The 25,636-nt window shown below is 41.3% G+C and overlaps 2 protein-coding genes across 3 annotated transcripts in view; both read left to right on the top strand.

Moving 5' to 3' along the window:
- Positions 1–6,317, top strand: part of FAM76A (family with sequence similarity 76 member A) — a 28,176-nt gene extending 21,859 nt beyond the window's left edge. The window contains exons 7-9 of the mRNA XM_060017118.1: positions 627–762; positions 3,409–3,510; positions 4,038–6,317. Of these exons, the coding sequence (XP_059873101.1) occupies positions 627–762; positions 3,409–3,510; positions 4,038–4,124 (325 nt within the window). The 3' untranslated portion in view covers positions 4,125–6,317. The remainder of the gene's footprint in view (positions 1–626; positions 763–3,408; positions 3,511–4,037) is intronic.
- Positions 6,318–14,739: 8,422 nt separating this feature from the next.
- Positions 14,740–25,636, top strand: part of STX12 (syntaxin 12) — a 34,206-nt gene continuing 23,309 nt past the window's right edge. Inside the window, exon 1 of one of the 2 annotated variants that reach the window (XM_060017142.1) lies at positions 14,740–14,996. In XM_060017142.1, coding sequence (XP_059873125.1) covers positions 14,879–14,996 — 118 coding nt within the window. In that variant the 5' untranslated portion in view covers positions 14,740–14,878. The remainder of the gene's footprint in view (positions 14,997–25,636) is intronic. The other variant, XM_060017133.1, reaches the window with a different exon arrangement.

A 25,636-nucleotide genomic window follows, 5' to 3' on the forward strand; every position in this document is an offset into this window, starting at 1 on the left:
TTTCCTAACTAAATATTGCAGAATTCTTGATATTGGAAGTGACAATGAATAGGCCAGTTGTAGTGGGGGAAGTTGGCTTCTTTCCTATTAATTTCATCTTCTTTCTATCACTTTTTAAAAAAGACTGACTGCTCCTGGGGCAGAACACAGCAGCTGCACCACATCGTGGGCTTTGGAGCAGAAAACAAAGAGTCAAAAACTCTATGGGTAGCTTTAAAGAAAAACGCATGAACTTACAATTGATAATTTATCCAGATTCTAGGGAAATTATCTAATCACAAAAAAATTATGACTCTCACCCATAAATAATCGGAGATCTTCAGTGAACCTGGAACAGAATATCCTTGGCTGTTGTGAGAAGGCATTTATTTTAGTCCTGAATGTGAGCAAAGATGCTGCAGGAATGCTGTGGGTTGTGGCTTTGGTTGGTATAATTATCTGATGGCTACCTTACCTGTGCAGTTTAGCAAATACTCTCAAGTCAGGTGTGTATTTTGCTTGATGCTGGGAATTCACGTAGTTGCTCCTGCTCTTGCACTTGCAGTCAAGTGGCCTACGATGTGTACTCAGGTAGAAAAAAGTTTATCAATCCAACTGATTTTCTCCCCCTCCATTTTTCCACTCAGCTTTTCCCCAGACCTGGCTCTGGACTCACCAGGCACTGACCACTTTGTCATCATTGCCCAACTGAAGGAAGAAGTAGCCACTCTAAAGAAGATGCTGCATCAAAAGGATCAAATGATTTTAGAGAAAGAGAAGAAGGTACTGTTTAGTTAGTGCTTCCCAGGTCAGAATGAGACAGGCGGGTAAGATATGTGGTGCAGGGCATGATGCTGTTTTTTTGGTTTTGTTTTTTATAAATTTATTTATTTATCTTTGGCTGCGTTGGGTCTTCATTGCTGTGCACGGGCTTTCTCTAGTTGCGGTGAGCGGGGGCTACTCTTTGTTGCGGTACATGGGCTTCTCATTGCAGTGGCTTCTCTCCTGTTGTGCGGTTTCTCTCTTGCACCTGGGCTTCAGTAGTTGTGGCATATGGACTCAGTAGTTGTGGCTCGCAGGCTCTAGAACGCAGGCTCTCAGTATTCGTGGCGCATGGGCTTAGTTGCTCCGTGGCATGTGGGATCTTCCCGGACCAGGGCTCGAACCTGTGTCCCCTGCATTGGCAGGCGGATTCTTAACCACTGTGCCACCAGGGAAGTCCCAAAAGTTGATTTTTCTTTCTTGCATTTGGAGGAAGCTTCCACTTCTAAGGGAGGACCGATGTTGACCAAGCTTACAGAGATGATGTGTAAAACTATAATGTCTGCCTCTTAATTCACAACTATAATGTCTGCCTCTTAATATAACAGAGTACTACTCTTTTCAGCATAAGCTGTCTAGGAAGCTTGTAATCAGAGGGTGCTGAATGAGCACGGAGTTGGGACAAGAGGAAGTAGTTACATAATTGGAATTTTTAGTGCTCTCAGGCTAGGAGAACCTGATGCCTCCGTCTCTATTATTGGGATGGCTGTGTCCAGGGGACAGTAATACTCAAAATATGTGGACCAGGTCTCTCTCCTCCCTGGACAGTGTTCAGGTAGGCCTTCCTCTGTAACTGCATCACTTTGTTTCTATTGCTGATAACTCCCTTCCTGAGTGACCTACTCTTTGAGCTCATTAATATCTTCAGTAAAGCCTTACTCTGGTCTAAGAGCCATCTCCCCCTCTTGCGGGGAATTTTTTATGTCCTTGTTCTGATTCATATCTATTGTTTCTTATTTTCAGATTGTTAGAGAATATCTCATTTTTGCCTTAATATTTTAATAACAATAAAAATAATAGCTAACTTTTTTGGAGGCTTACTGTGTGCCTGACGCCATTCTAAGTGCTTATATATATTAACTCATTCATCCCCATAACAACACTTGGAGGTAGGAATTATTATTTTCATCATTTCATAGATAAACAGTACCTTCAGTATTTTTCCCCTTAGGGTTCCAGTCCCTTCCTCTAGCTCTGTTTTCTTCCGGAGGCTGTTATGTTGTTTTGCACTGTGTTCGGAATGCTATGATTCATTCTGAATGGCTAACAAAGACATTTATAATGTTAAAATCTTTACGTGCATTCTTTGCATCTGATTTCTACCTCATCTTACAGATGAGGAAGTGGACCCAAGAGGATTAAACGACCAAATTAAATGTCCGAATCACACAGCTGATAAATGACAGAACAAAGGAATGAACCCAAATCTTCCTGACCCTACTGTGCTGTGTTTCTACTCTGCCAGTAAGGTGGAGATTCATGGGAAGAGACCAATGTTCTTTCCAATTTACTACATGACTGTCAGATGAAAGCAGACCCAAGTATATTTTCTTCATGAACTAGATCAGAATGACACATAAAAGGATTTTTGCAAAATAGAGACAAAATGAACACTTGTTTCTAGTGCTTTGCAATTGCGGGATCTTAGTTCCTTCACCAGGGATTGAACCTGGACCAGGGCAGTGAAAGCACTGAGTCCTAACCACTGGACCGCCAGGGAATTCCCACAAAGTTAAGGTTTTAGAAAGAGCAAAAACAAGTAGTAGATTATTTCCCATAACTTTCAGGATCAAGGTCACACTCTTTGGTTGGAACACAGGCTCTTCCACATCATGCCTGCCTATCAGTAGCCTCATCTCCTGACACTCTCATCAGTCATTTGAACACGCTCTCAATTATCTCGCACTCTGCCTGTGCCATACTGTTCCCTTTGCTCGGATGGCCTTTTCCTTACCTCATCTACCAGTTGCTGCTTGTACCTCAAAACTCAGCTCATACATCACTTCTCTGATTTAGATACCTCTTCTGTGTGTTCCTTGAATAGCATAGTCAATAGAAGGCCTGGAGTTTGAATTCTAGCTCTGCTACTTGCTAACATGTATGATCTTGGCCACTTTACTTAACCTTTTCTAAGGCTTTGATGTTCCCATCTATAAAATGGGAAGAGTAACATTACTGTCCCACAGGGTTGTCATAGGATTGAATGAAATAATATAATCAAACAGTTTGCCTGGAACAAGGTAAAAATTCAGTAAATGGCAGCAGCTGTTATTCTCATGGCTTCTCTCAAACTGTCAGTCATATTTGTTATAATCACTGATTTATTTGGAGGTATTTGAAAGATTATTGCATATATTAAATACATGAAATATCTAAAACCTTCTAGTAAGTGGTTCAGTATCAAACATGCTATTTCAGGATTTTGTGTAATTTTCAGGAAATCATTAGAAAGAATAGGATACACAGTTCCCTGGCTTTGATTTAGGTATGAATCTTTAGGAGAGCCCTGGATTTCATTAATTTGGGGGACCATTTAGCACTCTGGTACCAAAACATTTCTCATTGCACAGAGATTTCTTCTGGTCACTCTGCCTTTTTTTCCCTCAGATCACAGAGCTGAAGGCTGATTTTCAATACCAAGAATCTCAGATGAGAGCCAAAATGAACCAGATGGAGAAAACCCACAAAGAAGTTACAGAACAATTGCAGGTGACTCTTCCTATTTAATATGGTAACTCTGGTTTATTTAGCTGATGGTATTTTAAGTGGTCATCTCTTAGATTTCTTTTTTCTCAGAGAATTGACAAATCACATTAATCCACCTTATAGATGTCTTTTAATATTTTCTCTTGGATGTGTTCTGATCTTTTTCTCTCAAAAACAGTGGAATTAATAAATGTATTCTTTGATTTTTGGGTAAACCAGATGTGATTCCAGATGTCTGAATTGTAAATTCTGTTTATCCAGCACATTAAGGCACTCCACGGTTCGTTTGTGTTGCATAAAGCATCCTTTTGTGATAGTGGATCCCAGGAGATTGAAGTACACTGATTAATCTCCAGCAAATACTTTCTTCCCTCTGAACCAAACCCTAGAGCTTTCTGTTGTTTTCTGCCTCTAGAATTTGTTCACCTCTTCCTGACCTCTGCATTGTCTCCCTTAGCATCTGCATGAAAAACATAGCCTATCCTGCTAAAACGTCTTGTGTGCACTGATTTTTTTTTTTTTTTTAAAAGGCCAAAAACCGAGAGCTCCTGAAGCAGGCAGCTGCCTTGTCCAAGAGCAAGAAGTCAGAGAAGTCAGGAGCTATAACCTCTCCATGAGAGACCACAAGGACGCTCCTGGCAATAGCAATGGATTCCTGGGTTAGGGTGGCAACGTAGCTGTTCTCTGGGAATTGCAAGCTTTCTTAAGAAATCTCTATTTTACTATAGTTATCCTTCTTTGTGCGATTGCAGTGAGGCTGAGTGGAAACACCTGGTTTGTGCTATATTATGACTGCATGCTTGAATGTTTGGGGTTTCAGGCTCTCTCTCTCTCTCTCCCCCACTCTCTCTCACTCTCCCTCACTCCCCTCTCTACCCCCAACCCTCCTCTCAGTACTACTGTCTCTCTGTCTGTCTCTATTTTGTTACTTTTTTATGTGTGTGTGGTGTTCACTGCTCAGTGTTATGTGCAGAATGGTTTGGTTTTTTTTGTTTGGTCCATCATGGCATCCTGCCATACCCATGAGCAAATAGTTGGCATTAATTACATATCACTGCCACCCTCTGAACTTTGAAAACTGCCACCTTAAGACTTGGTACAGTGGAAGAGAATTTTTCTCTCCAGTAAACCTTTTGCTTCAGGGTATACTCTTGGGTTTTTTTCCAGGTGTATTATGTACTTTGTACTATGTATAGCCAGAGTTTTATTTATTTTTTAAAAAAAGAAACTTTTTCTTGATAAAGGAGTAATGGTAGCCTAGCGTGTTCTTCTTGTAAAAGTGATGCCTCTTAAAAAAAAGTCCTACTCTCTAGCGTTTAGTAAAAGAATCAGATCTTTTCTTTCTTGTTACCTTGGAGTCTTAAAAACTGATTGCTAAGGTGAAACAATTCAATATATAAGTATGGAGTTAAGTGCCTTTTGGAGGATTTCTTGGAAGACCATGTAAGAAGATACTTAAGGAAGGTAGCAAAGATTTGGGCAGTCTGTCTTTCTAAGTAAAGGCAGAAAGAAGGGTTGTCCAGGTTGTACTGGACACTTCTCTCCCCCACCCCTTTCTTGATTGTTTTACGTGACTGATTTTAAATTCTCACACTGCCACCTCTTTTTTAAAAAATGCCCTTTACTTATATCAGTTGTCATACTGGGCCATTTTCAGGTAACTTTTTTTTTTACATGATTCAAAATGGGATAATACTCAGACTACAGAGCATTTTGGAGGTTAGTATGAGCTGCTCAAGTATGGACTGTAAGTCCTGGGAGAATGATATCACTGTACCTTTTCCCCACTCCTCCTCACCCACCCCAGCCTGTACACTCCCTGCCTTTAATGGAAATGTGTTGAAAACAGCTGCTTCTCAAAAGCAGCTTGGCCGCAGCCTGAACTGTGTCCTGTTTTCCCTTCTTGACCCAATAGGCACATGGATTCTCTTTTCCAGGTGAGAGGATAGATTTGCATTTCTAGCTGTACTCTCAGGTCCTCTAGATGATGTTTGTGAAAGGAACTAGAGATGTGTAGTGTGCCATGAAACAGTAAAACCAGCTACCTTGGAATCATTGATGCAGGGGGTGGTACTAGAGTTAGAGGTAATCATAAGGGCAGATGACATTTGTACCTCAGTCTACCAAAAGTGTAGCAGTAAGTTTAACTTGCTAGGCATTTCCTAGGAGCAAATGCTTCTAATCTGTGAGCATTCTCACAAGTGGAGCCATGCACATAATTGGACAGAGATGTGGCAATGAGTGGCTTCCTTCTGGTAAGAGGAACAATGGACCATGTTACTTATCTATCACTCTAGTAGAGGATGTAATTTTCCCTTCTAAGCAAGGGAAATGGCGTGCTAAACAGTTTTGTAACTTTTTGAATGAGAAACTTTTAGGTAAAGATAAACTGTCAGATAATATTTTCAGTTGCATTTACATTGACTATGGGGAAAAGATTGTGAAAATAGTTACAGTCATTTTTTTTTTTTAATTTTAAAGACTTGAGAAATTCTGTTACGTGAAGTGACAATGTAAAAACACATTTAGTTTTATACTAAATCTTTTTTTAAGGTCTTGGCATTTAATATAAAGCAAATCCACACATTTTCTAACTTTCCACAAGTTCCAAAAAGGGAAGGAAGAAACCTCAGTCTTGAAATTTTGGTTTTTAAAAATCATGACACTGTTTTACCGTGAAATTGAGTAGCTAACTTTTGGTAACACCTTTTGTTTATTTGTATGTTTGTAATAATGGACCTTTTAAAACACAGGAATGTTTTGGTTTGTACAGACTTTGAAAAATGTGTGTTAATAAAAATTCATATTGACTTAAGTATAATTGTTTTTTTTTTCATTTCTTGCTGGTTCACCAATAGACATATCTCATAATCCCCTTCAACCTAGAAAAGAGTCAGTTTGTCTTGCTTGTAGAATTTAAACAATTAAAAACCTAACAGTGCTAATAGGGAGTTTTGTGTCCATAAAATCATTCTCTTTCTTCTTTGAGTTTATTTATTCAGTTTAAGTGCTTGCTTTGTTATAAGCACTGGTAGGCAATGAGGATACAGCAGTGAAGACAATTGACAAAGTTACTCTCCTCATGAGGCTCCCATTTAATGGAATATTGGACTACACCATTGTTCCTTGATTTTATATTTACCATTATTACTCAAAATTAATACGGGATGAATCTTTATAAGGTATGAGTGAAAGGTTTTTGAGATGTCATCTCAAGGAGGAAATGTATTGGTTTGAAACATTGGTGCTAGTAGGTTTCTAAATAACAGGTGCCTTTCAGACATTATTACTGTCACATCCTGGTCATTCTGTTCTATAGGTGCAATGACAACTTACTTTCTCTAAATAAAGATAGTTTTATAGGTGCTATGGTCTGAATGTTTATTGCCCCTCTCCTCTCTGCCAGATTCATATGTTGAGATCCTAACGCTTAGAGATGGTAGTGTTAGGAGGTGAGGACTTTAGGAGGGGGCTTAGGTTCTGCCCTCATGAATGGGATTAGTGCCCTCATAAAGGATGCTCCAAATAAATCCCTTGCCCCTTCTACCATATGCCAGCTATGAATCTGGAAGAGGGCCCTCATCAGAATGCTGACCCCTTGATCTTGAACCTCCCAGCTGCCAGAAATGTGAAAAATAAATTTCTGTTGTTTATAAGCTACCCAGTCTGTGATATGTTGTTATAGCAGCCCAAACAGACTACAACAGTAGGTTATGTTTATGACCGCATTTATTGTGTGAATTACCTTAATTTACCCATTTACACAGCCGTATGAACGGCTGTAGGGGAAGGATATAGTATAAACAGAGAAAGATATCTAGTTCTTCAGGAAGTTCTTCAACCACTCTAACTAACCTTAAAAGCAACTTAGCAGGATTTTGGTTGCATCCTTTTCAGTTTAAGACCGTATGTTACCTGCAGTATAGCTATCTTCAGCTAACGGTCAGTTCGAGGATTTGGGGGGAGGGGCCATTTTCGGGAAGGTCCAAACTGTCAGGACCTACAGAGTGTTGTGGTTATTATTCCTGCATAACAAATTACCCCCAAATTTAGGTGTTTTGTTTTTGTTTTGTTTTTTGGCTGTGCCGGGGGCTTGCGGGATCTTAGCTCCCTGACCAAGGCAGTGAAAGCACTGAGTCCTAACCACTGGACCGCCAGGGAACTCCCCAAAATTTAGTGTTTGAAAACAACCATTTTAATATGCCCACAAACTCTGTTGATCAAGAATTTGGACAGGGCACTGTGGGGACGACTGGTCTTTGTTCTTTAATGTCTGGGTCCTCAGCTGGGAAGATTCAAAAGCTGAAGGAAACTTATTGGAACTGAAATCATCTCTCTGAAGGCTCTTCTTACTTGTGTATCTAGTGCCTGGACTGAGATGACAAAGTCTAGTAATGCTGACTGAAGCACCTATGTAGGGCTCCTCCATATATACCTTGCCTTCTCCAGCATGATGGGCTCAAGGTAATCAGACTTCTTCCATGGTGGATCAAGACTCCAAGCACAAGTGGACAAATCTGAAGCTGTGTTTCATCATCTGACCTGTCCTCAGAAGTCACATTACCTCACTTCTGCAGCATTTTATTGGTCAAAGCAGTCAGGAGTCCATCCAGACTCAAGGGGAGGGGACATAGATCCCTTCTCTTGATGAGAAGGTGACAAAGTAGAAGAGCATGTGTGATGGAAGCTACTGTGGAGGCTATTTTAAAAAATATAATCTGCCAGACTTCCCTGGTGGTGCAGTGGTTAAGAATGCGCCTGCCAATGCAGGGGACACGGGTTCGAGCCCTGGTCTGGGAAGATCCCACATGCCGCGGAGCAACTAAGCCTGTGTGCCACAACTACTGAGCCTGCTCTCTAGAACCCGCGAGCCACAACTACTGAGCCTATGTTCCACAACTACTGAAGCCCGTGTGCCTAGAGCCTGAGCTCCGGAACAAGAGAAGCCACCACAATGAGAAGGCCACGCACCACAGCGAAGAGAAGCCCCTGGTCGCTGCAACTAGAGAAAGCCTGCACGCAGCAGCGAAGACCCAACAACGAAGACCCAACGCAGCCAAAAATAAACAAATAAATTTATTTAAAATATATATATATATAAAATCTGCCACATAGAGAATGGATTTTGGAAACAAACCGAATTTAAGAGAACAAGGCACAAGGCAGAAGCTGCAATGACTTTCATGGCCTATCTTTGGATGTCACACTGCATCATTTCTGCAATACCCTATTGGTTACAGAGGACAAATTACACTGGACTTCCCTGGTGGTATGGTGGTTAAGAATCTGCCTGCCAATGAAGGGCACACGGGTTCGAGTCCTGGTCCGGGAAGATCCCACAAGCCATGGGGCAACTAAGCCCATGCGCCACAACTACTGAGCCTACATGCCCCAACTACTGAAGCCCGTGCGCCTAGAGCCTGTGCTCCGCAGCAAGAGAAGCCACCGCAATGAGAAGCCCGCGCACTGCAACAAAGAGTAACACCCGCTCGCTGCAACTAGAGAAAGCCTGCACACAGCAACAAAGACCCAACGCAACCAAAAATAAGTAAATAAATTTTTTAAAAAATTACTGACACTATTCAATGTGGAATGGGACTACCCATGTGCATTCATATCAGGAGGCGGAACCACTGGGGTCCATCTTGGAGACTGGCTACCACATTGACCTTTGACCAATAAGATTGATTAACAACTATGTGAATCTCTGGATTTTGAAGGCAGGAATGACAGTTGGCATTTGGGGGAAAGGAGTTCATATTTCTTAGTTATGACTGGAGTCAAATAACCACTTTGCCTGCCAGTGCTTGTCAGGCTGTCACTGAAGCAGATTATCAACTCTACTTGAAAAGTGAGACTGTGTCAGGCTGTGGTTAGCTCTAAAGTCAGACTGCCTGTGTGTGAGTTCTATCTCTGCTTAGGGTTGTTGTGAGGATTAAATAATGTATGTAGAAGTCTCTAAAACAGTGCTTGGCACATAGTAGGCACTCGATTTTTCAAGCTATTATTATCACAGAATCTACATTTTCTGTTTCTTGAGAGAGAAAACAGTGACAAAATAGAGTGAACATATATGTTCACTTTTTTAAAATTTATTTTATTTATTTTTACTTTTTTGGCTGCATTGGGTCTTCGTTGCAGCGCACGGGCCTTCTCCAGTTGCGGCAAGCGGGGGCTACTCTTCGTTGCAGTGCGCAGTCTTCTCATTGCGGCGGCTTCTCTTGTCGCGGAGCATGGGCTCTAGGTGCGCGGGCTCAGTAGTTGTGGCTCACGCGCCTAGCTCCATGGCATGTGGGATCCTCTCAGACCAGGGCTTGAACCCGTGTCCCCTGCATTGGCAGGCGGACTCCCAACCACTGCGCCACCAGGGAAGCCCTGTTCACTTGTTTTTTGTTTCCAAAGTTACTTTATCTCCAGATCACTTTATCCCCAGATTCACGCAAGACACAACTTTTATATCTTTTTTCAACTCCACATTACCCACCTCATGCGTGCCACTTCATTACACTGATCCTTAGAGTGCCATTTTTCTTTACGTTTAATAAGATATAACTTGCATATGGTAAAATTTATCCTTCTCAGTGTATAGATCAAAAAGATTTTGATGGATGTATGCAGTCGTGTAGTCACCACAATCAAGACATGGAACATTTCCTTCAGCACAAAAACTTCCCTTGTGCCCCTTGGCAGTCAGTTCCCTCCCCCAGCTCCAGCCCCTGGCAACCATTAATCTGATTTCTATCCTTATAGCCTTGCCTTTTCCAGAATGTCATATAAATGGAATCAAACAGTATGTAGACTTTCATGTCTGACTTCTTTCATTTAGCATATGCGTTTGAGATTCATCCACGTTGTTTCACGTCCCAGTAAATTTATTCCGTGTTTCAGTAGTTTGTTCCTTCTTATAGCTGAAAAGTTTTCCATTGATAGATGTACCACAATTTGTTTATCTATTCAGCAGCTGACGGATATTTGAGTTATTTCTAATTTTTGGTTACCATGAATAAAGCTAACACATTTGCATATACATCTTTATATGAACATGTGCTTTCATTTCTCTTGGGTAAATACCTGGCAGTGGGATTGCTGGATTGCGTGATAAATTTATGTTTAATTTTCTGAGAAACTGACAAACTTTTCCAAGTGGTTGTACAAGTTTGCATTCTCACTGGCAATATATGATGAGTGCTAATTTTAACACAGTCTTCTTTGCAAACTTCTTTGAATTTCTCCACTGACTCTTCCCTACGTTTCCCAGAAAGCTTGTTATATTGGTGATAATGATACTTTATTTTTAAAATATGAGATGTATTTACTGAAGTGTAGCATATATACAGAAGAGGACACACATCACAAATGTATGACTTGATGAATTTTCACAAAGTAAACACAGTTATATAATCACCATCCGGATCAAGAAAGACTGCTACCAGCACCCTAGCCCATCTCATGTGCCCATTCCTAGTCACTCCCTCTCTTCCTCAAAACTGAGAGTTCCATGGTGGCCTAATGCTTAGGATTCCAGGTTTTCATTGCCGTGGCCCGGGTTCAATCCCTGGTCGGGGGACTGAGATCCTGTATAGCTGCACAGTAAGGCAAAAAACCAAACAAAACCAAAAAACTAACTACATGCTACTCTGAATTTTAATAATATAGATTCATCTTGCTGGTTTTGAACCTAATAAATATGGGATAATACAGAGTGTACTCATCTTTGTCTGCTTCTTTTGCTAGACGTTATGTTGGACAAGGTCACCCACATTGCTCACATAGCAGTGGGCCATGAATTTTCATGCTCTATGATACTACAATTTATCCATCCTACTGTCGATGTACATTTGGGCTGTTTCCAGTTTGGAACTTGTGAAAATAAATGCTGCTCTGGCCATCTTCATAATAGCTTCGAACTGGAAACTATCCAAATGCCCATAAATAAGAGAATGGATAATCAAATTGTAGTAAGATCATATGATAAAATACTACTCAGCAATAAAGACCAAACCACTGACATATGCAATATCATGGATAAATCTCAAAAACATTATGTTAATTGAAATAAGCCAACACTAAAGAATACATAACGTATGATCTCTTCTTGATGGAGCCTGAGAATAGGCAAAACTAATCTGTAATGATAAAAATCAGACAGTGATTTCTGGGGATGAGGAGAATTGATTAGAAAGGAACACAGCCTGGACTTCCCTGGTGGCGCAGTGGTTAAGAATCCAACTGCCAATGCAGGGGACACGGGGTCGAGCCCTGGTCCGGGAAGATCCCATATGCCGCGGAGCAACTAAGCCCGTGTGCCACAACTACTGAGCCTGCTCTCTAGAGCCCGCGAGCCACAACTACTGAGCCCATGTGCCACAACTACTGAAGCCTGCGCACCTAGAGCCCATGCTCCACAACAAGAGAAGCCACCGCAATGAGAAGCCTGTGCACTGCGACGAAGAGTAGCTCCTGCTCGCTGCAACTAGAGAAGCCTGCGTGCAGCAACGAAGACCCAACAGAGCCAAAAATAAATAAATTTAAATAAATAAATAAAAATAAAAAAGACATTGGTGACTTACAAAAGAAAAGCATCTCTTAAAAGAAAAAAAAGAAAGGAACACAGCCTGAGGAAACTTCCTTGGGTAACAGTGAAAGTGTTTTATTTCTCAGTTTGGATGGTTGTCACGTGGGTATATACAAATGTCAAAATTCATTGACATGAACACTTAATACCTGTGTACTCTATTGTGTGTTAATTATGATGAAATAAAAATTAATACAGAGAAATGCTGCTTAGTCGTAAAAAATGCTGTCATGAACTTTCTGATACTTGGTTTTTGGAACACATATGGATGCACATCTGTTGAGTATACAGGTAGGAGTAGAATTGCTGGGTCATAGAATATGTATGAATCATGGCTCTGCAATTTAATAGCTGGATGACATTGGGCAAGTGCCCAGAACCTCTAGAGAACACCAGTTTCCTTATCTGTTACCAAGGAGCTAATCTCACCTTGATGGGTTCGAACCATGAAAACTGTTTTTGTCAGTTAGCAAAAAGACATAATGCTGAGAAACCTCATTTTCTAAAAGCACTGCTTTTTCAGAAAATTTGCTATTTGAAATATCAGTAAGAACGGAATATTCCACTCTCGCCTGGAGGATCTGAGTAACTTTGACACAGAGAAGCAGCCTCAATTTCCAACCCAGGTGCAGAGCTTCAGATAAGGGGTTTCCAGATACAGCATTCCACATTTATCTTCACGGGGTAGTTTCCAAGGAAACAGGATTCTGAATCTTCTTGTTAGCTCAGGCCTGACGATAATCCCTTTACACATAGCCTGGTGTGCTTTGAGGCTATCAAAAACACTGCTTCTTTTAAATTTTACCTACACTCCATCTTTCCAAATCCTGGAATAATTCTCTCTCTCCTGTGCTTGGTGAGATACCCCATGATTCCTCTGGTGTGTAGTCCCCCTTGCAGCAGTAAGTTAATAAACCTAACTTTGTCAGACCATATAAAGATAAAGCCACTTTATCAGATGGGCTTTATCTTGGGTATTACCAATAACTTCGTAAAATGTGTTCACATTACCTGGATGGACATTAAGAAATGATAGTTATTTTTTATTATTCATGTATAAATTCAATATATGTTCATTTGACATCTAGTATTTGCGAGGCACAAATGTATTGCTATGAGAGATAGCACAAGATAGCCATGGCACAGATGGAAAACCACTTTTTATTTTAGCTGGAGAAAGAAACCAACAATAACAACCACCACTATGTTTTCAATCCTAGGAGAAAAATACCTTTACTGAACTTCACTTTAAATAGAATCAAATGTAAATGAAAACATTCTCAAGACTATTTTATAGGTAAAAAAGTACAATGTACACGATTTACTATAAGATAGGACATAAAACTATGGATTCTAAGAAATCGTATGGTTTTAATAACCAGAATGAGAGGACCCAAATGTCGTCTGACCTTTTCTAAAGAGAAAAAATTGCTCTTATAAACGCTCCAACGAAAAATAGAGGCAGCATTGCTTACAAAAGCTCTAAGGCTGAATGCAGGCTCATTCACCCATTTAGGGTCCCCTCCTACACAGGCAAGCAGCTTCCTCTCTTGGTCATTCCCCAGAGATTGCAAAGCAGACTGGAGTGAAGTGGGGTGGAGAATACAGGAAACAAACACTGCCAGTTCCCCTTCACTTCTCTCTATCTTGATCTCCTCCCAAAGCAAAATCCTACTCTTGTCTTTCCATCTAACATACGCTCACAAAATGCAGTCTTCTATGGGAACATTGAGGTCATACACTCCAAATTACTTAAGAGAATGATTTTAAAAATTTGACAGTCTAGTTCTCCAAGAAATCCTGGTTTGGGATATAGATGAAGAAGTTATTTGGGAGGGATTTAGATGGAGAATGAATTTGGTAATATGAGAATGCGTTTTAGGGACATAGCAAGATGACAATACAATTAGCTTAGTGTTTGGGTTTTGCAGTCAAATCTCAGAAAAACAAATTAACCTCTATGGTCTTAACTTTCTCAACTGTAAAAGGGAAAATAATAATGCTTGCTCTGTCGAGTTACTTTACTTCAACATTAAAAAAAATCGATTGTCCGTTATCTAGTCTGAAGGTAAAAATATAGTTAGAACATCGTCCCTTGCTGTGAAAGAGCTTATGAACAACTGAATTGCAGTGCTCAAGAAATCTTATTATTATCATTTTATTGTTTAGACTAGAAGAGGGGTGGAGGGAGAAATGAAAGTAATTTGTAAACCATAAAAGTGCACTCCGATAAAGATGTAAAAAAATAATAATAGTAAAAAAAAGTGCTCCACAAATCCTAACAAAGCCCTAGAGGATGGAAGCAGAGTGAGGAATTTCAGGAGTTTGGTTACGGATCTGGGTTTCAAGGCTGTCGAATTCTCCATATTTGGGCCTGAATGCTCAGAATAGAACAGAATAGGATGTTAGGGCTGAGATCATCTGGTACAATTTTATGCTAATCGAAAAATTCTTGCCTTCTGTCACCGTGCCCTGGCGATAAACAACACCGCCACCTCAGATTCTCCAATCCGAGCCCCAATGGTATGATGTCATCGCCCCGCCCCGCATCCCCAAGCTCCAGGGCGTCACGTCTCTAAGCTACCGTGCCTACACCAGTTCCAGAGGCGCCTGCGCAACGTGGGGGAGCCAGGGCGGACGTGTGCGCGCTGCGAGGGGGCGGGGCTAGCGCTCACGCAGCTTTAGCCCCTTCCCCGCCCTTTCTCTTCCCGGTTTCCCTGTCAGCCTGCTGGTCGGGTCTGGCGGCTGCTTCCGGTAGGAGCGCGGTGCAGGGCGAGTCGGTCTCGGCTCCTCGTCATGTCCTACGGTCCCTTAGATATGTACCGGAACCCGGGGGCCTCGGGGCCCCCGCTCCGGGACTTCAACAGCATCATCCAGACGTGCAGCGGCAACATCCAGCGGATCAGCCAAGCCAGTGAGCCGGGGTACCGGGCTGGAGGGCGGGGGCCGTCCCGGGGACAGGCCCGGGTGAGGCTGCCGGGACGCGGAGCCCGGCTAGGGCTACGGCCAGGGCCACACCTGAGGCCGTCTTGGGTGCTCTACTCTGGGTACGGCGGGCTGCTATCCCCGAGTCTGCCAGGCCCAGGCACCCCGAGGGTCCGGAGCCCCAGCTGCAGCTCGAGTTTCTTAGGAGTTCTGCTCTTACCGTGTTGGGGCCAAGACAGCAGTCCTGACAGCCGCAGGGTGGGAGGGTGTGTGTGTGTCCCCTCCAGGCAGTGAATGAGTCGACTGGCTCCAGTGGTCAGCCTAGTTTTTCCTGTCATCTGCCTCCCTCCACCCACCTCTCTTTCCTCTTTGGCCAGCTTGGATCGGGAGCTGTTTACTGGTTTAGACTTTACATTCTGCTGAGCTTCTGGCTTCTTGGAAGTCAGAACCTTTCAATTAAGGGAAGTGGAGAGTGCATGTGTTTTGGTGACTTTAATACAGTTCTTCCTGTAAGGAATTTGGAAATCAGATACAATGACTTGGATTCGAGGGGTGAGATGACTTCTACTTTAATAAAGAGAATTCACCAAAAACATTTTAGTTTACATTCTTTTGTCTTTTGTAGCAAAAGATTTGCATATATTTTTGGATTTCAAGCCAATGAGGCTTTTGTTTTCCTTCCCCACCTAGTTACTCTTTTGAACAAGCATGATACACAGAGAAGCTCAGGGACATGGCCACAATCACATAGCAAGTAAGACATGGTAGAGGTGGTGGTGGATTTCAGAATGTCATTGCTTGTCTTAAAACTCCCTCCCCACCATTAGGGTCTGAATGATACTATAGTTGAATGAGTCAAATACACGTTATTCCTTGTGCCTGAAAATTAGCTCAGAGCCTTATAAACAGGAGGTCAGCAGCAGCAACTACTTGGAAAGAATGGTATCATGATCCTTGTTGTTTATTATTGTGTTTTTGTGAGCTTGGCTGTACCCTGTTAATAGGTACAACTAGTTGGTCCTGAATTACAATTATGTTCTATATTTTAAAGAACAATCTATCACTTAGCTTTTAAATTTAAATATATAATGAGAGAGGGAAGTTTCTGATGGAAAGCGTTTGAATCTGGGCACTTTGGAAGTGGAAAGAAGAATATGTGGTCTGTTAAATCCAGAAATTTGAAACAAAAATTAATGTGACCACTGGTTAGAAAGTATAGTACTTTGTGTTCCAGTTTCCTTTGTGAGGGAGCTGTAATACAGGTTAGATCAGAATATTCTGGTTCAATACTGAAAGTTTCTTATTGAGGCCAAATATAATTTTAATGTCTATTTGTGAAATTTTCATTCTGCATGTATTTGAGTATGAGGCATGTAGTATGTATAGGAACTGACATGGATTCCTTCAACAGGGAACCTGTGGCGTACATAATGACTGAAAGCGATCGCTACTATAGAAGAGATATAATAAAATTATAGATATTCAGGAGAGAAAGACACCTTTTTCACTTGGGAGAGGCCAGGGAAATGCATTATTGGCATTTGAGCTAGGTCTGGAAAGATGGTGGAAAGTGTTTGAACTTTCGAGAGTAAAGAAGGGAAGAGCATTCCAGGAGGGAATAAAATGAACAAGGCATGGTAGTGGGAAAGCATGTGGTGTGTATAGAAAAGTAGAGTGATTTAATTTGGCTAGACTGGTGGAGTCCAGAAAGTAGTGGAAAATAGGATTGGAAAGGTAAGTTGGGGCCCAAACATGAAGTGCTTTAAGTGCTACACTAAGGGGGTTTGGATATAATTCTTTAGAAATGTGTAAATTGAGTTGGAAGGGAGAGAGACTGGAATCAGAGACACCAGTTAGGATCTGAAAATGAAAAGAAGGAAAGGATAGGAGAGGTGTCTGGTGATAGAATTGTTAAGGTTTAGCTGTTGATTAGGCATCAGGCTCAAGGGATAGTTGGATTCATTTCATTAATAACATTAATAGCTAACATTTGAGTACATACTGTATGCCAGGCAATATAAGTGCTTTACATGCATTCTCTTAATTTTGTAACAAACCTGTGAAGTAATTACCAATATTATTTCTTTTTACGGGTTAGGAAACAGGCTGAGAAAGGTTAAATAATTACCCAGCTTACAAATGGCAATACCTAAATTTGAAACCAGATCTGTCTCTTATGACCAGCATTCAGCCTTTTTATAATTTTTAATTAATATTACAGTTTTATAACAGTTAACACTTCAAGTTACAAGTGACTTTTCTTTCTTTTTTTTTTTACTCTTCATAGGAAGCTATGGGGAATACCTGAGGCTGTGGAACTTTCTCTTCTTGTGGTGTGTCTGCCTCTCCTGCTAGATTGTTAGTTCCTTTGAAGAAATGGGACATGACTTATTCATCTTTATATTTCTAGTACTTCTCTCAGACCCAAGTATATGTTAGATTCATTCATTCACTGTTCAACAAATATTCTATGAGCACCTGCTGAGCACTGGGGCTGGAGTGATGAGCAGGACAGACAAAACCCTGCCCTGATTGTGTGTATGTGTGTGTGTTTGTGTATGTGTACGTATACACACATATGCATACATGCACATATATAAACAATATTGAGAAATAATAAGTGCTATGAAGAAAAAAATAAGGGGACAGAGAGTGAGGAGAGCAAGAGGGTGGGTGTGCTATTTTATATTTTTACATCAGTTGGTCAAGGAAGGCCTCTCTGAGGGGGTGATGTTTGAGTAGACACCTGAATGAAGTGAGGGAGGGAACCTCGTGAGTAGCTGGGGGAAGGCATCCTAGGCAGAGAGAATAGCAGGAGCGAAGACCTCAGTGCTTTCAAGAATAGCAAGGAGACTAGTGTGGCTGGACTGCAGTTAGAGAAGGGGAGCGTAGTAGGAAAAGAGGCCAGGGAGGTAGCCAGGGATCATATCATTTAGGGTCTTGATGCTTAGTAAATTGTATTTAGTAGATTTGAATGAATGAGGTTTCTCCACCATCTTGGAACTCTTCCTGACTCATTTACCTTGTGCTGTGTGGTTCCTACCACATCTTATGACCCTAGTCAGTGTGAGTTGGAATTCTCCCCTTGGGATTGTTTACTGAGGCACTGGGAATTTGAAATTGGTAGGGTGACATTGCTTCTACCCACTTATCAGGCTGGTGCCCATCCCCCAGACGTGGCCAGCATACCTAAGTATACAGTCTGAATGTGACCTCCCAGACATATGCCCACATCCATAAAGTCCTGCAAGGACCTGTATCTATTGAAAATTTGAGAGAATAGCTATTCTTTTTTTCTCAACTGTGGGTTTTTTCACATACGTGGGTTTGGAATTGCTGAGCATATCAGCCTGAAATACGGCAGGCCACTGCATGGGTTGTTATAGGTACAGCTAAGGTTGACTGCCTGGTACAAGGGGTTGTTACCAGTATGTGTGGGCTACAGAAGAAAACTGCTTGACTCTGTCTATTGTGAAACAAAGGGTCTGGGCAAGTATTGCTGAGGCAGATATAAGGAAATAACCTTAACAGGCGCCAAGTTATCTCTGAAGAGATTTAAAGAACATCATTTCTGTTCTTTAACGTTGCTAATTTTTTAAAAAAATTTATTTATTTATTTATTTTTGGCTGTGTTGGATCTTCGTTGCTGCGCGCGGGCTTTCTCTAGTTGCGGCGAGCGGGGGCTACTCTTCGTTGCTGTGTGCAGGCTTCTTATTGTGGTGGCTTCTCTTGTTGCGGAGCACAGGCTCTGGCGTGCGGGCTTCAGTAGTTGTGGCACGCGGGCTCAGTAGTTGTGGCTCACGGGCTCTAGAGCGCAGGCTCAGTAGTTGTGGTGCATGGGCTTAGTTGCTCTGCAGCATGTGGGATCTTCCTGGACCAGGGCTTGAACCGATGTTCCCGGCATTGGCAGGTGGATTCATAACCACTGCACCACCAGGGAAGCCCAACGTTGCTAATTTATTGATATGGTTCTGTTTACTAAAAAGATGAAAAGCAGTTGAACTTTTAAAACTGATTATCGTGTGCAATCCTCTGGGTTGTTCTTTCAGAGTTATTTTCATATTGGCCCCTTGCTCTTTATTTCATTGTCCTCCTCATAAGTCTTCATGATCTCAGCCTCTGTCGTCCAGCAGCATAGTCTCAGTGTCTCTGTTCCCATTCTAGTTCATCCTGATAAGGCTATCAGCAGTTTGTCTAAAGTCCTGTTTTCATTATACCACTCACCTCCTCAAGAGCCTATGGCTCTTGTCTCTGTTGTCTGCTGTATCAGATCTTAACATTCCACCTTGCTTTCACTGTCTCTGTCATCTTAACCCAAATTAGCCATATTTTCTACTTCTCTTTGTTACAGGCAGGCTGTTTTTCTTAACATCCCTAAACACGGGGTTTTGCTGCAAGTTTTTGCTCTTTCTGTTCCTCCTTTCTTTAATCTTTCCCTATCTCACTAGCTACCTAAATTATAAAAATGCTTTGAGTTGCGCTTAAATCCTGCCCCTTGTAACTAAGCCTTCCTTTGCTTTTGAAAGAGTGAAGTCAGGAAGAGCCTGGGTCTTAAGCTCAGTAGATCTGTGACTGAGTCCTTGCTCCTCTGTGTTGTACTGTTCACCTTGGGCAGGCTAGTTCCCCTTTCTGTCTGTTACCCCATATGTAAAATGAATGGTGTTGTTAAAGTGGGATGTTTGAAAGTGCCTAGTCTAGTGCCCGGTACATAGTAGACATTCAGTAAATGGTGATATCATTGGTTGAGCCCCCTGCTCCACTATAGTTTAGTAGTTAAGTGAGCAGGCTCAGGAGTCAGACTGCCTGGGTTTGAGTCCTAGATCTGCTTCTTACTAACTATGTAAACATATTGCTGTACCTCTCTATTTCACAGCTTCCTCATCTATAAGATGGAGTTAGTGATAGACTCTACTTCACAGGATTGTGAGAATTAAGTGAGGTAATTTATATAAAGTGCTTAAAGCAGTGCCTGCAACATTGTTTAAGAAATGTTAGCTATCATTTTGGTTTTTTCCTTTGAACTTGCAAGCTTAGCACTTACTTTATTCTGTAGTCTTTAATTCATGCTTTTTGACCTTGTTATTCCAACTGAGAGATTACTATTAGTTTTGCTGTGGGGATAGTGATCACACATTGTACAGCTGTCTTTAACTTCAGTGCCTGGCACAGCAGTGGATATGTAGTTAGCATTCGATATGTACTTAATTGATTTTATCATTGCTAAGTACATTTTTCTTGGTCTCGAGTTTGATAATAATAGCTATCCTTAATTGAGTTCTTTTAAGTGCCAGACGTGTTATAAATTTAGCTTCATATTATCTTAGGTCATCCTCACAACAACCATATGAGGGTTCTCTTGTTTTTCCCATTTTTTAGGTGAGGAAACTGAGGCACAGGGGAATAGAAACTTTTGCTAGGAAGTGGTGGAACCAGGAATAGCACACAGCAGTCTTAACTGAGAGTCTCTGCTCCTAACGAGTTCGTGTCCTGTCATGGGTATGGTAAATAGAAGATTATACCTTTGATGTTTAGTATTCATGTTCAGTTTAGTTTAGAGCTTTACTATTGTAGTATAGTGGCTACTTTTTTTTTTTAGTTGTTTTAATTTTTTAGCTGCATTGGGTCTTCGTTGCTGTGCGCGGGCTTTCCCTAGTTGAGGTGAGCAGGGGCTACTCTTTGTTGTGGTGCGCGGGCTTCTCGTTGCTGTGGCTTCTGTTGTTGCGAAGCACGGGCTGTAGGCGCATGGCTTCAGTAGTGCGGCACACGAGCTCAGTAGTTGTGGCACGTGGGCTCAGTAGTTGTGGCTCGTGGGCTCTAGAGTGCAGGCTTAGTAGTTGTGGCACACAGGCTTAGTTGCTCTGTGGCATGTGGGATCTTCCTGGACCAGGGTTCGAACCCATGTCACCTGTTTTGGCAGGCGGATTCTTTTTTGTTGTTGTTGTTGCTAGAAATCTCTCCTGTCTTAGGAAGTTGACAGAGAGATGCTACTTTTTTTTTTCTTGAATTTTATTTACTTATTTATACAGCAGGTTCTTATTAGTTATCCATTTTATACATATTAGTGTATATATGTCAATCCCAATCTCCCAATTCATCACACCACCACCCCGTGGCAGGCGGATTCTTAACCCCTGCGCCACCAGTGAAGTCCTATAGTGGCTACTTTTAAAAAGTCAGGTCATTTTCATCGTAGCTTTGCAAAAGCAGTGCAAACCTAATTTTCAAAGACACTGAGATGACTTCATTGTAATAATGACCACATAGGCTATCACTTTCTCATTTAATGTAAATATTGCTCTTTCTTTTTTTTCTTTTCTTTTTTTTTTTTTAATGCTCTTTCTTTGAATTTATATTTGCTTGTTTAATATACTGAATTAGAGCATTCGAGTCTCTCAGATGAAGAAATTTTTACCTGTATGGTAGTTGCTTTTGATATGACTAGACGTTGATTTGGATTAAGGTTCATTTGGAGATTCACATTCTGCCTATATCAGCTAAAAGCACACGAAGAGTGTTCAGTTTAGAGTAGTTCCTAGTGTGGATGTTAGCTGTAATGTGCAATAAATTGATTTGCTTCGTAGTCTTTTAAAAATTTTAGCCAGGACATGCTTTTAAAAGTGAGAGGTCAGTGATAGGAGAAATTGAGGCCTAGTTTTAAAAATAACAAAATTGCTTACACGGAACTGAGGCCTAGTCATCTGGTTTCCAGGATTATGTAGCATTTCATAGAGAATAGATACCCAATTATTTTCATCCAAAATATTGTGACAAATCAATCTAAAGTAAAACTTTTATTTACTAGAATGCTTAGAAAAGGAGTTTTCTCATTAACCAAGCTGACCAGAAAACCCTTTTAGATGTAGCCCATTTTGGTAAAAATTGTTCCAAGAAGTATCACTGTACTTTTTGACATTTTAAGTACATTCAAGTGAAAATAAGCATGTATGTAAACATTCACACTATTCTATTTCTTTTTGTGCTTTAGGTTTAAGGGATACATTTCTTAGTTGTAAAACAGATGGGTCATTAAGTCACTATTTTCAAATAAACCTCTGATGTTGGTGGTTATGGAGGGCGGTATACAAAACAATTATACTTCCAGTAGATGTAGACACCACTGTCTTTATCGTTTGAGTTTTGGGGCATCTGATACCTGAGTCTTGCTGGAAACTTTTAGGAAAATATCAATATGCAGGAATTTAGATAGAATTGATGGAGGCTTGGATTCATTCTGGTGCTAAACTAGTAAGTGACCCTATAAAGTCCTCCTCCGCCCCACCCCCCATCCCAATTCAGGTAATCTCTGCAAACAAAAGAAGTCAGAAAAGTCTAGATAAATAAAAGTTCTCAGCTGAGAATATACAAAGAGCAGCTGAATTTCAATTGATTTTTTCCCCCCCAAAGTCTGTAAAGTCCCCTTTGCTCTCTAGGGCATTTAATATGGTTTGATAGATGATTAACAACTTGAAACTTTGACATACCTGTAGAGTTTCTAAGGAGAATGCTCTATATAAAGACAGTCAGTAAGATGAAATGTTTCCTTGAACTGCCATACCAGTAACATTTCCCTTTATATGTCGCCCTGTAACCAACTATTTTCTGGAGGGGTATGTATGTGTGTGTGGTTATGCAAAAATGAGTAGAATGTGGTCAGTGCCATCAGAGGCATATAGTCAATCCAGTCCCATTTGTACACAGGCAGAGTCTCTCTAAGCCAAACTCTGGCTTAAAAACACTGCTTGGTTACACAGCATCATTCTGGGACTAGAGCTTCTTCATTATTGCTGAATTTTAGCATTGAGCAGTGGTGGGAGTACTTAGAGATCATTTAGTCCTTACATAGTTGTAATAATTTAATGAATACAAAGCCCCACACAAATAGTAAGTACTGTGACAAATAGTAAGTACTCAATATATGTTAGTTAAACCTGAATATCATATACAATTGGTGAAAGAGACCCAGCAACATGAAATGACTTGTCTGGTGCCATACATGTAGTTAGTGGTCGAATCTGGCTTAGAGTTTAGGTCTCATTATTCCTAGCTCATGTTTATTCATATCTTCTGCCTTGAAAGTGGCATGACATAAAACAGAGGCTAACTCAATTAATCAGCAGTTACTTATTACCCGCTGGGTGCTGGCACTCTGCTGAACTCTGGTGAGTACACAGGAACCTTACCAAAGGTGGGAGGGAGTCCGGGAAGGGAGCAGGTTAGAGCAAGGGCATCAGCCTATCTGGAGCAGAGAGCTATTAAGGAAGCTATCAGATAAGCAGGTGGGGCGAAGTGGAACACTGGGAAACGGAGGCCTGCCCTAAGTCACTAGTTCTGTGTATTTCCTTTAAGCGTCAGCCTTTTGAGAGAACCTAGTGTGGCATAAAATATATAGTCATTGGGGGCTTCCCTGGTGGCGCAGTGGTTGAGAGTCCGCCTGCCGATGCAGGGGACACGGGTTCGTGCCCTGGTCCGGGAAGATCCCACATGCCGTGGAGCGGCTGGGCCCGTGAGCCATGGCTGCTGAGCCTGCGTGTCCAGAGCCTGTGCTCCGCAAGGGGAGAGGCCACAACAGTGAGAGGCCCGCATACCGCAAGCAAAAAAAATAAAAAAAAAAAAAAAAAAAAAAAAAATATATATATATATATATATATATATGGTTATTGGAATTAGCCCTCCTGGGTTTGAATTCTGGTTTTTATGACACTCTGCTCAAAACCATCAGTGGCCTCACATTTCTTTAAAATTCGAAGTCCTTGCTCTAGTTTACGAGGCCCTATGTAATCTGGCTCCCCTCTCTCTCTTACCTCTCTTTTGCTCCCTCTAGGCCTCCTGTGCCTCCATCACAAGTGCTCTTGCCTTGGGGATTTTGTGCTTAATGCTCTCTGCTACAGAGCTCCCCCAGAAATTTCGCATGGCTTGATCTTTCACTTCCTTTAGGTCTCTGCTCTGTGTCACCTTATCAGAGAAGTCTCTGACCGCCTGTGTAAACTAGTACCCCCTCCCTACCAGCCTTTATCTGAATTTATTTTTCTTTATAGCACTTATCACCACCTGATATATGCTTATTATCTCTTTTCCTTAAAATGTAAGCTTCTCGAAAGCAATATCTTATAGAGCATATAACAGTGTAGAGCAGGTATTCTAAATGAATGAATGAATGAGTTTTGTAACACTCAGTGTGAGCCTCAGTGTGCCCATCTGTAATAATGCTTATTTAATAAGATAATACTTATCAAGTGTGAAGGAAACACACTTCTGTGTTTCCTCCACTGTCAATACTTCTGACACCACATGTGTGGATTTACCACACACCAAGCAATTATCATATTCTCTGGACTTCAGTTGGGTGTCCTCCAATTTAACTCAATTCTGACACTACCTGGAGTTAGCATCAGATTCCACAAATTAAGGACTTAGTCCCACAAGACTCCCCCCACCCCACCCCCTTCAGATGCCAATTGTAAGTCCAAGTTCTTATCTGTGCTTCTGACCAGTGAGCCATATTGGAGGTTCCCATGAGCCCCTCCTCAGGTTCAGCTAGTTTGCTAGCTCAGCTCGCATAACTCAGGAAAACATTTACTTACTAGATTACTGGTTTATTATAAAAGGATATCATTCAGGAGCAGCCAGATAGAAGAGATGCATAGGGCAAGGTATGTGGGAAGAGCTCAGAACTTCCTTGCTCTCTCTGAGCGCTGACACCCTCCCCGCATCTCCGCCCCCACCCCCCCCTGCCTTTCCAGAGGTTGATGGGTGGAACTGAAAGTTCCAACCTGATAATCACTGGATCTTTCTGGTGACTAACCCCACCCAACCTGAGCCTATCAGGAGCCCTACCCTAAGTCACTTCAATAGGTAAACTCAGTATGCTCCAAAGGAACCCTTTATGAATAACAAAAGACACTACTATCACTCAGGAAATTCCAAGGGTTTTAGGAGCTTTATGCCAAGAACTGGGGACAAAGACCAAATATATTTTTTATTATACCACATCAAGTATGTAGCCCAGTGTCTGGCACATGGTGAATGCTCAGTAAATGCTAACGTCTGTCCTCTTTCTTAAATTATTTGTTTGGCCACCCAGTAGATAGCTTTGACTCTGATTCCCATTTGACTTAGGTAAGAAGGACATTATACATCTTAGTGATGAAAAATGATTATTTATATCTTACATAGTGTTTTTTTTAGCAGAATGCAGTATTTTATAGTGCTTACATTTTCCAATGGAACCAATAAGCTAAAAACCCTCATTTAATAGAATAGATATATTTTAGGAAAGTTTGTCAAAAGGCAACTTTTTAATCAAGTGAATTCTATATTTCTATTGTAAAAGTGGAGTTATAGTTTTACTTAAAAAATGGCCTCAAAATAAGATAAAATCATAATTTGAAGTGTTAAAAACCAATATATTCTTGACTTTGCAAAATTTTGCTTTGTTACACCCATGATGACACAGGGATTTGGGCTAGCAAGTGTTGACCTAAAACAGAGACTGCTAGATATTTCTCCAGCAAAGAGGGGTTTATTCACGGTCAGCAGAGAGTTGCAGTTTGGGGTCTGCAATCATGGCTAGCCAAGTGGAATCCCCCTCCTGGCAAGGGAAGGGGAAAAGGAAGTTGGGAGGGGTATAGC

Source organism: Delphinus delphis, chromosome 1 (genome assembly GCF_949987515.2).
Source record: "Delphinus delphis chromosome 1, mDelDel1.2, whole genome shotgun sequence".
Taxonomy (NCBI): Eukaryota; Metazoa; Chordata; class Mammalia; order Artiodactyla; family Delphinidae; genus Delphinus; species Delphinus delphis.